The sequence below is a fragment of the Mustela nigripes genome, chromosome 4 (assembly GCF_022355385.1).
Source record: "Mustela nigripes isolate SB6536 chromosome 4, MUSNIG.SB6536, whole genome shotgun sequence".
Taxonomy (NCBI): domain Eukaryota; kingdom Metazoa; phylum Chordata; class Mammalia; order Carnivora; family Mustelidae; genus Mustela; species Mustela nigripes.
Window position 1 is genome coordinate 137,786,668 of NC_081560.1, and position 13,006 is coordinate 137,799,673.

Below are 13,006 nucleotides of genomic sequence, written 5' to 3' on the forward strand. Positions count from 1 at the left end.
AGCTTTTCCTCACACCCAACACATTCACAGATAAACACACCCGTAGCCCATTCATGCACGTATCCCGTCGTGCATTCAACCATAGTTGCTGTGTGCCCCATGTGAGTGCCTTGCAAGGTGTGGAACGGGTTAGGTAGGAGGGGCTCTTTGCAGGTCTGGGCAGCTGGGTTTGACTTCTAGAACACTGCCGTGGCTGCTAAGTGACATGCAGGGCTGTCCCCAGGCATGTTCACCCATCTGCTTGAAGCCTGGCACTCTGTCCCAGCCCAGCACCCGACCCCTTAGGGCATTTGTGTGTTTTTGTTCATGGGAAGGGGATGCAAACCTGGGCCGACCTCCCTGGCAGGGGGCTAGGATGGGGAGGGAGATAAAATCATTCCCAGATCCCCAAAGCCCAGATGCCTGGCCTCTACACTGTTTAGAGCTCTGCCCTCCGGGCCTCCTGAGGCAAAGGGATCCCTCATGTTGAAAGGCAGCCCAGAGAGGGCAGTTGGCCTGAGGTCACAGCGCGTATCAGTTCAAGGGCTCCTGGGACCCTGTCCTCCGCCCCCTCAGCCCCTCCCCACCACCCGGAGGCCTGGGGAGGTGGACTGGAATATAAAGCGGTGTGATTAGCAGCAGGCAGTGTGCCCTCCCGATTTCCATAAGACATTTAGATTTCTTTGTCTTGCCACACATTTCTCTCTCTGTGGGAACAGGGAAATAGTTTTAGCATGGTAAATAGACAGAGCCAGGCAGCTGCTGAGTGCAAAGCCAGCTCCCAACCCTACACCAGCCTGTCTCTCCTCCTCCTCCTGAGGCCCCTTGAGGGCTGGATGCCTCCTCCGCCAGCCATCCTGCCCCTCAGGCCACACGATCCTTCCCAGCCTGGGCCCCAGAGGAAGCCAAGGGACAATTCCAGGCTTGGGACAGACCAGGATGCACACACTTTTTGCCCCCCCCCTGCATTGTGGATTCTCCTTCCTGCACCTCTAAGAACACGGACACTCCACTTTGGCCCCCTACCCCCACCCCAGCCAGAGCTCCAGTGTGGGTTTACCAATGGGGGGAAGGGAGGGAAGGAATTGACACCAGGTATTGGGGGTAAGGTCCAAGTTGGCAGATTCTGATCTTAAAGTTAAGAATGTGGCCACCTGTGCTGGGAGGTGAGCCCGGGTTGCAGGCAGGACCACAAGGAAGGCGTTGTTGAGCTTTCCACTTGGAGCATGTGCCTTTCAAACAGGGTCCCTTGCAGGAGAGAGGGAAGGACAGAGGAAGGATGTATGGCCTGGGGGAATCCTTGAGATCTCCCTGGGTGCAGGGCGGGGTGGAATGAAAGGAGTCATTCTGGAATGAAGAGCTCAGAGCCCCTGCCTTATAAATCCTACCTGGCCCCCTGCTGCATGCCCATGAATTTCCATGTGGCCTGAGATGGTACCTGAGATCCCCTGGGCCTTCCACATAAACCTGCCCTTTGACCATGCCCACAAGCACTAGTAAGGTGAACCTTGGCCTCATGGCCAGTCCCCATAAAGCCACTTCATTTCTCTAAGTAACCCTGAGACTGATTGCTCTGATGCCTAGAGATCCGGGGCAGCCCAAAGATTCGGATCCCACCAGAAATGGCTATTTACCTGAGGCATGGGAATGGAGGCCAGCGTGGCTGGTTCCAACTTGGGGGAGGGGGGTAGTTACAATTAGCTCCGTTATTTTCAGAGGACATAGGTGGGGGGACAAGATGGGACCCTCCCAGAACAGAGGTCACCGGGGCTGAGCAAGAGCCCTTGGTCAGCCATGTTACCGTAGTTGTTACCGTCGTCACTGGCAGAGAACTTGAGCCTCCAAGGTAATGCCGCCTTTGAGGAGCACCTGTCAGACACTGGGGCTGGTGTGTCAGATGCTCAGAGCCTTGTGTGCCATGCCGACGGCATAACCGCCTCACCCGTGCAGAGGGGACGACCTACCCTGCTGGGCTTTCAGACGTGCCTCGTGGCATTGGACACCAGCTCTCCAGGTTTGCCTGCAATGGCCTGGGTTTTAGCACGTGTAAGTCCCACGTCCAAGGCAAACTGGGACAGCTGGTCACCGAGGGGCAGGCCTGAGAGGTGGCCTGGTTTTTCCTCACACCTCCCCATTTATACACGTTGAGAAACAGGCTCTGAGCCAGACAAGCCTGGAATGCAGGAGAGAGGCAGGTGGTCAGGGATAGCTGGGCTCTGGAAGGCTGAGATTCCCATAGTGCATGAGGGCAGTGGGCTGCAAATCAGGAAAACAATTTGATAGCACCTGTCCCTCATTTACCTTAATGCGAGTACCCAGTGCACGTTATAATGCACTTCCCAGAAGAGCCAGGGTTGGCTGCAGGGCCGGCGACAAGATCCCTCCGGAGGGAAGCAGGGAAGGTGGCACGTGCAGGTGAGAAGCACCTGCCTGCCTCGTGCTCTCGTCTGTGAGCTAAATAATACACACGTCCACGCGATGAAATTGACAGCTCTCTAGTATTCTTTCCCCAAAGTGCCAGCTGCCGATCGGATTGAATTAGATTTCACAGGGGTTTTTGCAATACATGGAATTCACCAGCAAATTACTCTTAAAGAGGGAAAATCAATCATTTGGAGCAGAGATAAGCTGAAGGCAAGGCAGCCTTGGATTGATCCCGTCTGTGCAGGCGTGTGTGGAATTCAGCAGATAACCTGGGGAGAGGAGGAGGGGGAGGCTCGCAGAGAGAGGGCTGGAGGGGGGGAGGAGGGAGGGAGGAGGAGGGAGGGGGCAACAGGAGGGGTGATGGAAGAGGAGGGAGAAAAGGAGAAATGGAAAAGAGACCAGGGGGAGAAAGAGCGAGGAGAGAAGGGAAGAGCGGGACAAGGCAAGAGTGGAGGAAAAGATGAAGGAACACAAAGGAGGGTTAGAGAGGGCAGCAGCCAGGGAGGACGAGGAGAGAGGCCTGGAGCAGCCGCAGGAGTGGAAAGCAATCCGAGAGAGCACAGCGGACATTGAGGGCCCTTAGAGAATTACCCCGGTTTGCAGTTCTGGAAACTGAGGCCCAGGGAGAATGAAGGGCTTGCCACACTCACAGTGACGAATGACCCATGCAGGGAAAAATGGTTCCTGCCCGTGTTGTTCAAGGGCCCAAACCGCGAAGGAGCCTGGGGGGGGGGGGGGGGGGGGGGGGATGGGTGGGCTGAGAGCCTGAAACCAGGGCGGGGTCCTTCAGCTGATGCAGGCCTGAGAGGCGGCCCACTCTCGGGGCGGAGAAGCTGAGACTCTGGGCCAGACAAGCCTGGCACTCAGGAGAGGAAGACAAGGCTGAGAGACCAAGCGTGTACTGTGGCCTTTGCTGGGGCCCTGGGTTGGGACTGTGTCCAGGAACAGGGCGCTGGGTCGGGGGACTGTGAGGAGACAGAATCAGAAGGTTTCAATTGCCAGGAGGTACCGTTGGCAGTTCCCCCGGACTCTGAAACTTGGAAGATCCGTGGGAGTTGAGCCAGAGTTGGGGGATGGAGGCGGTGCCCACCGCACGGCTCCTCCGGTGGCCCGCTGGACTCTGCCTTCACGGCAGGCGGCGTGGTGTGCTGGGCATGGGACACTGCGGGAGAAGTGGTGACGGGAAGGGGTGCCAAGGGCCTGCCACTTGCCAAGGCTCACATTGGTGTGTCCGATTGGGGTTAATGAAGGGAAAAGCTGGACAAAGGGGTGATAAAGGCTCCATCTTCAGTGGACTTTGATTTCCAGCCGCTCGATAGCATGGGTGAGACCAATAGAGCACAGGGGCGAAGGGAGACCTACAGCCTCTGGCCGGCATGGGGGGATCCGCTCACCCCCAACACTTATCTAAGCCTTTGCCCATCCCTCTCTGCCCCCTTCATTTTGGCCAAGCAATAGAAATCCGCCCTTCCCTAGGGCTTCCTCCTCCCCTCCCCCACTCCTTTCCAGAACAAGGAACAACCCTTATTTACTGAACCCTCACCCAGTCCAGGCACTTTACCAGAATCTTGCAGCTTATCGGTAAGAGTGCTGTCAGGTGGCCCTCCTTCTGTCCATTTTGCAGAATAGAAGATTGAGGCACAGAATAAGAGCTTTTGTGCAAAATCCCACAGCTGAAGAAGGCAATTGCTTCCATCTGGAGTCAGGTCCGACCCCAAGAGGCTGTTGCTTTGAGCTACCACTGAAGCTTAGGGCCCCACATCCCGAAGTCACTGGTCTCGGGGCTCTCCCTGGCAGGTTGAGTCCTGGATGCAGTTTCTGTGAGGGTGGTGCTCTCGGGGTGCCTCTGGGCACTCAGGACCCCAGCCCCATTCCTGGCTCACCTAAGGGCAGCCTGCCAGCCCACAGATCTCCCTGGTTCTTCTCTGTCTTGTTTCAAAACACTGCCCAGCACTCCCAACATAAAGGCTACCTTGGGCCTTGCTGCCCTTCCCTGGTCTTTTCTCTTCTGTGGAATGGAATAAAGGTTCCTTGCAGGGCATATCCTAGCTCACAGGGTTAGGGAGGTCAGTACCCCTAGCATCTGGGGTACAAAGGAAAAAAAAAAAAAAACACAAAGTTCCTATCAGAGAGCCTCCTGTCTTGGGCAAGAAAACCTAACTCCTATCACCCACCAAAACAAGACAGTGCAAGGAGGCAAGTCTGCTTCTTAACCCTGCTGGTATACCTTGTTCTCCAGCAACGGGAGTATGTTGCCCAAGGCCATACAGCTAGAGAGTGACAGAGCCTGTTCCCCAGCCAAACCTTACTCTCCACTGCACATCACATCACTGGTCCCCAATCAGCTACTCCCCTGACCATAGCAGGGAGATGAGCCTCTCCAAGAGGTGGATGGGCAGCAAAGTGTCTGGGAGGAGGGGGCAGTGAGAACCAAGCAAGCAACAGCTGTGTGGGAGGCATCTGCGGGCCTGGGGTCCAGGGAAGAGTAGGGGCTGGGTCAGACCATCGTCCTTTGGAGAGCAGGTCGTCTGCAAGGGGTACGTGCCAGTGCCTGCAGGTGACAACCAAGGGAAGCTGTACTCAGAAGTCAGGTGCAGACCCTGAGAGAGCCCAGGTCACCCCCCTGCAAGCCCAGGGCTGGGCTCTGCACCAGGTGGCATCGGCTGGAAGGAGGAAAAGGTCCTCAAGCCAGGCAGTCCTTAACAGAACCTCCGCCCTGGGTCCTGCCAGAGTTGTGAGTGGTCAGGGAGCCTGCAGGGGACCCAGCACATACAAAGCTCTCAGTTACTAATTGGGGAAAATGCAGCTGGGTCCCTTCATGGAGCCGAGTGACCCCTGGCACGTGGGTCCGCTGGCTGTGGGTGCGGCAGAAAGGCTAGGAAGGGTGTACTTTCTAGGCGGTGCCTGCTGGGCCACCGCTCCCAAGGCCACGGCCCACGTCCAGCAGCGGGAGGTGGGGGGGAGGCAGGGCTGAGGGGAGCTGAGGGTGGGGGGACAGCCCCTTCTGGCAGCAGCTGATAAGGAGGTCTGGACCAGCCGGCTGCCCTCCGCGGGGTGGCAAGCCTTCAGTCACCAGGAGCGGAGCGCAGTGCGGCTTGGCTGCGCGGGGTGGGGACGGTGGGGAGCGAGGCGTGATCTCCCGTGTCCTTCCGCCTTCCTCTAAACAAATAAAGCGGGGCTGTCGCAGCCCCGCAGGCAGCCACTGGTGCCCCAGCCTGGTGCGGGGAGGGCAACGCTGCTGCTTGGCTCCGAGACCCGCGGCTGCCAGCTATCAGCCTTTTCATCGCCTCTCCCAGCTGGAAGAGAATTTAATCCACCGGCCTCCTCTCCACACACACTGGGACTCCTTTTGATGTTCCTCCTTATCTCCCTTCCCAACAGATTTGCCCCTCAACAGTTCCAAGAGGGCCTCCTGCCTCTGTCCGCCCCACACCCTCCCTCCCAGCCCCAGTGAACCGCTCTCCCGTTGGGCCTGGCAGCGAGTGAGAGGCAGGCTCTAGCCCTCCACCTGCCTGGGTCCCTGACCTTGGCAGAGGAGCCTTTCCCTGGGCCTCAGTCCTGCCCCTCGGAGAATGCGGGAGGAGCCCACCCACCTGCGCCCTCCCGGGCCAGTTCTTTGTTGGGAGCCGTGTTGTGCGGTGGGAGGGGCTGGAGAGCGGGGTGGTTGAGAGTGCCCACGGAGCCAGAGACAGAACAGACCCAACTTCAGATCCTTCGCTGGCAGCTGTGAGGCCTGAACGAGTTGCCCTCTCGGGCCTCGCTTTCCTTCTCCAAGAAAGGGGTGTGCGAATGCTGATGTCCATAAAGATTCTGGTTAAGTCCGGTGGGGCACACAGTTAGGGCTTAATGAACAGGAGCTGCCTGGCAGAGGACCGCAGTTAATCGGGGTTCCACACCGCCTTGGTGACCTGGGTGAGTATCACACACACATCCCAGCCCAAGGGGGTCCACAGTCACAAGCCAAGTCCCAGCAGGACCTGGCCGCTGGGCAGGTTCTGAAAGGGACAGGCTGAGCATTTAATGAGACTTAGCGGGAAGGTTGCCCCGGGGTCTCAGGACCACTGCAGCAGGGAGTGAACTCGCCCCAGGTGGCAAATATGGAAGGGCAGGGACCTCATTCCTTGAGACCCAGAAACCTGGCCTGAGGGGTCAGGTACCCAAGCTGAGTCCACAGTGCACTGAGTCCCAACTTCCCAGGCATCTCTTCCAACCCTTGCTCTGGTCCTCTGTCCAGGTACCACGTGGCAGCTCCAGCCCCCACCCCCATACCTTTACAACCCCATGAGCTGTTTACTCTGTTTTTTCTCCGCAGTGGCTCACCCACCACACCTCACTGCTCAGTCTTCTTCCCTGCTCTCAGGCTTGCTCCCTGCCTTGCCTTGCTCTTCCTGGCGGTTCTCAAACCTGGGAGTAATAGACACCTGGAGGGCTGGCTGGACGGTGCTGGCCGCACAACCCCAGTGTTTCCAAAGAGTAGATTTGGGCATGGCCCAAAATATGCATTTCTCTTATTTTTTTTAAGATTTTATTTATATATTTGACAGAGATCACAAGTAGGCAGAGAGGCAGGCAGAGAGAGGGGGGGAAGCAGGCTCCCCGCCAAGCAGAGAGCCTGATGCAGGGCTCTATCCCAGGACCCTGGGATCATTACCTGAGCCGAAGGCAGAGGCTTTAACCCACTGAGCCGCCACCCAGGTGCCCTCCAAAAGATGCATTTCTAATGATGTTTTTGATAAAGCTCAGCTACCTGTCCCTGTGCCCTGCTCGAAGAAGCACCTCTCTGCCCTACTGGTTCTCACCCTTGGACGCACATTAGAATGAATAATGTAGAGAATGTTCTGAGGTCCAGAGTTCTGGTCTCTCCTCCTCACCCACATCTGATTTGCTTGGTCTGGGGTACAGCTTAGTCATGGGGATATTTTAAAGACCCCCCAGGAGATTTTGCTGGGTGATCCGATGGAGCACTCCCGCTGTGCCTCTCCCCCACTCACCCCTCTGGAACCCTGTGGGTGCTGCTAAGCTCCTGCCTGCCCCTACTGGTGTTTCCACAGCCCTAGCTGCACAATGTGGTTCTCTAGGGAGCATGGGCAGCCCCTATGCCCCAGCCTCCTACTATCCCAACAATCTCGCCAGCTCTTCCCCACACACACCTTTGCAAATCCGCTCCCAGTCTGCCTCCTTACTAATTCCTCATTCTTGCTCCATGCCTTTGCAGAGATGGCAGGGGGTGGGTGGCTCCCAGACCAGAAGTAGCAGGGCAGGCAGCACCTGAAGCTTGTTAGAAGTAGAAATTAACAGGAATTTCTAATTTCACAAGTCCTGGCTGAGGGCAACAGTCTGTAGCTTATCAAAGCCTCTAGGTGCTTCTGATACACGCTAAGGACAGAGTTCCGCGTGTAAAGCCACTTCCTCCATATGGAACCCCTCCTCTTCTAGCTCATTTTCCCTTCGTTCCTAAAGCCAGTTCAGAACTCCCCTTCTTGAGGCAGCCTTCCTGGCTTGGCCTCATCTGCTGGCGCTCGCTCAAATTCCACCCTGGGGAGCTCAACGTTACCTCTGCCTCCTCAGTCTGCTCTGGGAACTCCTATGGTCCTGACCCCACTTCCCTCAGCCTAGATGGCACCCTGGCCTCAGCTTTTATCCCCACTCTGCTGCCAACAGGCTGTGCACCCTTGGGTGACTCACTCAACCTCTCTGAACTCCATTTCCTCTGGAGAGGTTTCCAAGCTCCCATGTTCCTTCATCTCCACCCTACGGCCTGTAGGAAGAGGACCACCCAGAGGACTGGGTGAGGAAAAGCAGCCAAAACCCAGTGGCTTCTTGAGCTCCCACTGTGTCCCTGCTTTCCTGTGGGTTTACACTGCCCGGGGCATGCTCTGGGACTTTGAGGACGCCCAACATTCCCCAGATACCACAGAGGAGAATTCTGTGCTTATTCTGGACAGTGTCTGACAGAGAGCAGATACCAGTAACTGTGTGCCGTGCTGTCATTCATATCGGCCCCTGTTTGTACACTTAGGGAACATCCTTCACAACCCGGCTCTCCGGGACCAAACCCCACCCAGAGCGATGCGTGCCGTGTGCTGCCGTTTGCGGGGGGGTGTGGGGGTGGGGAGGGAAGCCACGGATATGTGGAGCTCGTCATATGTGCATGACTTTGCTTGGGAAGAGACCCCTGGATGAGGTGCGGTGGCCTCTAGAGAAGGCTCTCCAGCAGCTGGACCAGCAGGGACAGGGAGACCACAGCATGCCCTTTACACTTTAGAGCTATGTAAAAACTTCCCATGTCTGTATGTATCAGGTCTTAGCATTTTCTGTGTTAGGAAGATTGAAACGTGACCGTGCTCAGGGTCGTTTTCTGCAGGGGTGTGGTCTAAGCTCCTGGGAGGAGGACATAGGAGTGTGGCCCATCCCTCTCTCCCCCAGCGCTATCCCCTTCCCGACCTCCCTCTGGGTGAGGACCCAGTGTGCTCAGGACCCCTGGCACCCTCTTCCTCTGCTTCCCTCTCCTTCCTCTGGGTTTGGGGCCCCTCAGACAAGAAAGGGGCTCTTCCTCTGAAGCAGGGTATGCTCCTAGGGTCCACTTGGCCCCTCTGCCTTCCTCTGACCTCAGATCTCACCATCTTTTCTTTCCGGTTTCTTCCTCTTCTCCGTGCCTTTCCGGCTCCTTCTCTGTCTCCATACCTTTGACCAACTCCCACTGACAGAACTTGGTAAGTGAGCCTGGGAAGGGCCAGGGCTGGGGGAGGGGGGCGGTGGGCACATGGGGGAGGGGTTGCGGAGGGGGTGTGGCTCCATCGGCCCAGGCACAGCTCAGCCCACCCCCACCTTCTCCGGCCTCCAAGTCCTGTGGTGGAGGGAGAGGCGTTGGTGTCACCTGCTTGGAGCTGTCACACTCTGCCGGCCTTGGCTATTAGTGCCCCTTCGGGCATTTAATTGGGCCTCCATCAGACGAATGGATTCCATGCCAGGGAGAACTGAGGACTCCACAAGCTAACAGGGCCACGGGAGCATTGCCTGCACCATCTGCGGGAGCCACTCTGGGTTGGGGGGGCTTTGGAGGCCCTGCTGCTTGTCTGGACCCCAAGATTGGCAGTGTTCCTGTTTTGGTAATTTGTAATTGCAAATAGAAAAAACAAAAACAAAAACTCAAGAGACTGGTGGGTAAATGTTCATGTGCGTTCATTCCACAAATGTGTTCGACCACTTGTGGGACAGTCCCAGGGCTGGAAGGATCTCGTGAATTCTCAGGCTTCACTGGGGGTTATCCTTTACAGTCTTGCCAGGACCATCCCCTTCTGAGCAAGGAAAGGCTTTCAGATGGCCTGGCTGCTCCCTTCCCAGCAGGAACAGGTTCTGGAAGGCATCCCTGGGCAACCAGAAGAGAGGCATGCTTCCTTTGCCCGCCCTCAGTTCCAAAGAAACACACACATAGTGGGGTTATGCTGGGCACTGGGCCAGGGGCGAGCAGCATGGGCAGGCGGAAATTCCCTCCTGGCGCTCGAAGCCCGGGTCTGTAACCCGGTGGCATCTGCAGTAAGGGTCAGGAGAGGTTCTCCACGGATTGGTTACAAACCACAAGCCGTCCCCCTAGGTTGAAGGAGGCTTATTTGGGGGTAGCTACCCCCTGTAGGGAGTTGAATCCATCTCTGAGCAGACCAGACTCTGGGGAGTCAGGAAGCCACGTCTCCCACCTTCAGCAATGGTTCTTTGGATCTGAGGTCTTGGATAGTATGGAAACCTCACACCCTTTGGTTTGGAACAAGCCAAGTGGTATTTGAGGGCTCTGTGAGCTCTGGCCCTGCTAGAAGGATCAGAAACACCTGACTTGGAGTGAAGCACACACCCACCCACTCCCACTGGAAACCACGGACTTGAGCTGCTGGGCCACAACAGAGCCCTTGGAGGACATGGCAGCTCCTAGCTACCTAGGACCCAGTGTCCTCCGGGTCACCACTAGCTGGCCACAGTGTAGGGGGTCCATAGGGGTTCACTTCACCATTTAGCTGCTTGAGAAATTCCCATTCCATGTGTAAGGAAGCCAGTGTTCTCCCTGATTGACACCTTCTGGGGGGAGGGAGGGGAAGAAGCCACACCCTGCGCTGTCCGTTGCCCTCTCCTGCCCACGCCTGCCAAGGACACATACTTGCTTCTCTCCCCTCCCTTCCCACCCTCTGTCCTGTCTCCCTGCTGGGTCTTGCAGGTACAGAACCTCTCCAGTTGGGGTCACTGGGACTGAGGAAGGGAACAAGAGATGGGAAATGAACCGAACCATCTGGAAGGGATATTTGGGGCGTCTGAAGGCATAACAAAGGCAAAAAGAACTAGCAGAGACTTCCAGTGGGCCTGGACATGGGCAGGAGGCAGGGTCTGAGAGCCAGACTGGGGTCACCCAGAGGAGGCCAGACCGCTCTCGGGTGGGGTGCTTGCAAGCCCTGCTATGGACACTGTCCCTTCTCTACCTCCACCAAAGCCACTCTGCTCCGGACCCGTGGCCTCCTAAGCCCCTTCTGACTGGTTTCTTCTCCATTCTGCCCCAGGGCCTGAACAGCATGTTCGAGGTGTACCTGGTGGGGAACAACTCCCAGCACTTCATCATCTCCCCCACCTCTGTCCAAGGGAAAGCAGACATCCGCATCCGGGTGGCCGTCCCCCTGGACTATGAGACTGTGGACCGCTACGACTTTGACGTAAGGCCCCCCTCCCTTTTTCTTCGCCAGGTGGGGGGCTTTCAGGGGAGGCAGAGGGTGACACCATCTCCTAAAATTCCCCCTTCCAGCTCTCCCCATTCTTCCCCTATGGGTCCAACTCCAGGAAGCCCACAGAGCCAATGGCAGGGGCTGGGCTGAGCCTCCCTTTTCAAGGAAGACAAGGAAATGTCTGGGAATTGAGCAGCAATTTACCAGACACGGTCACGGCCCCTGAGACCCATAAGGAGCCTCACTGCCCAAGTCCCCACCGGCCCAGGCCCCAGCAGAATCTGCAGCCATCCAGCAGCACACACCTGGGATAGGCACTGACTCAGACAGGAACTCTGGGTTTGGACCTGCAAAGACCCCAGGGGGACTTAGGGGGACAAGGTTCCGGGAGCATGCGAGAGCTCACCTGGGCCCCTGCTCTGCATACCCAGCTCTTTGCCAACGAGAGCGTGCCTGACCACGTGGGCTACGCCAAAGTGAAGATCACCCTCATCAACGAGAATGACAACCGGCCCATCTTCAGCCAGCCGCTGTACAACGTCAGCTTGTATGAGAACGTCACCGTGGGGACATCTGTGCTGACAGTCCTGGTGAGTCCTGCTCTTTCACCGGGCTACTGAGCTCTGGGGAAGACCACAGGGAGGCAGCCAGAGGGAATGGGCCAAGAAACATGGGCAGTCAGGGAAGGCGGTGCGCCTGAGCCCTAGAAGCTGTGGTGTTTGTGTCTTAAAACCTCTGGAGTCTTTATGATGGGGTTCCCAGGGTCCCGGCAACAATGTGGGAAGAGAACACCAGTATTCTGCCTTGTCCCTGAGAGGAACTGAGTCTAGGTGAGCCAGGAGCCCTAGAAATGCCCTCTAGTGGGGATGGGGGCAGCCATCTCCGAGGAGGGCCACCGTCCCTCTAAGCACCAGGGAAGAATGGACTCTTTGAGGGTGCCTGGCCATCCCCAGCTGCCCTTGGCTGGGACTTTGACAAAGGGCCCTTCCAGTGTCCCATTCGTATCATTTAGTATCCTTGCTGGCAAGGGACACAAACTCTTAAGTGGTTCAAGCCAAAAGTGTATCAGCTCTTATAAATCAAAGTATAAATGATATCAGGCATGGCTGTACCCAGGCACTCCGTTAGCAAGAATCTGACTTTAGCACCAGGCTCTGCTTTTCTTACATTGGCCGAGAGGGACACCAACACCCCCAGGCTTGCTTCTTACCAATGTATCAACCCTAGTGGGAAAACAGTCATCTTTTTCATTAGTTCCAGCACAAGTCCCACAATTGAGTCTCCTTGCTGAGCCATGCTGGAGCCCATCATCTTGATCCTCATCTCCCAGAGATGGGTCACACTCTTGCCGGTGGAGCCAGGGGTTAGGTCCACTCCGTGCAAACTCTGTGGGCTAGAAGTGGGGAAGGGGCTATGTGGAAGGGGCTTCTGTTAGCAGAGCAAAGAGGACTGGTTGTCTGGCAGATCAAGGCAGCAGACGTGTTGCTACGTAAGCTCAGCTCATACGCCTAGTAGGTGCTCAGTACCTGTGATAGATTTGAGCTCACTGCTGCTCTTCTCTGCCCACACGGAAGGGCTCGGGGTCCTCGCTGCCATATCTTGCTCCGCTCTTACTCCGTTCTTATCCAAGCCATCGCCTGCTAATCCCAGGCCCACTGTTCTGAAGTGTGTTTACTCTACCGACAGATGGTGTGAAACTGTACTGAGCCCCAGGCCCTTCCCATCTGACAGTTATTAATATTTCAAACAGATGTTCAGCTAGGCGGGCCCTCAGACATAAACACTAAGTCTACTGTGGCTGTTTCCCTCCCTGCCTGCTTCCCCAGGCTGTGGCCCCCCGTTTTCCACCAAAGTGCTCCTCGTAATCTGTCACCTGGTGCTTGGGGGCCCCCCTGTGGATCCTC

At 56.8% G+C, this 13,006-nt stretch overlaps 1 protein-coding gene across 1 annotated transcript in view; it reads left to right on the forward strand.

Annotated features, from left to right (window-relative positions):
* CDH23 (cadherin related 23) overlaps positions 1-13,006 on the forward strand; it is a 394,117-nt gene that overhangs the window by 226,653 nt on the left and 154,458 nt on the right. Inside the window, exons 12-13 of the mRNA XM_059397665.1 lie at positions 10,944-11,093; positions 11,534-11,692. Of these exons, the coding sequence (XP_059253648.1) occupies positions 10,944-11,093; positions 11,534-11,692 (309 nt within the window). The remainder of the gene's footprint in view (positions 1-10,943; positions 11,094-11,533; positions 11,693-13,006) is intronic.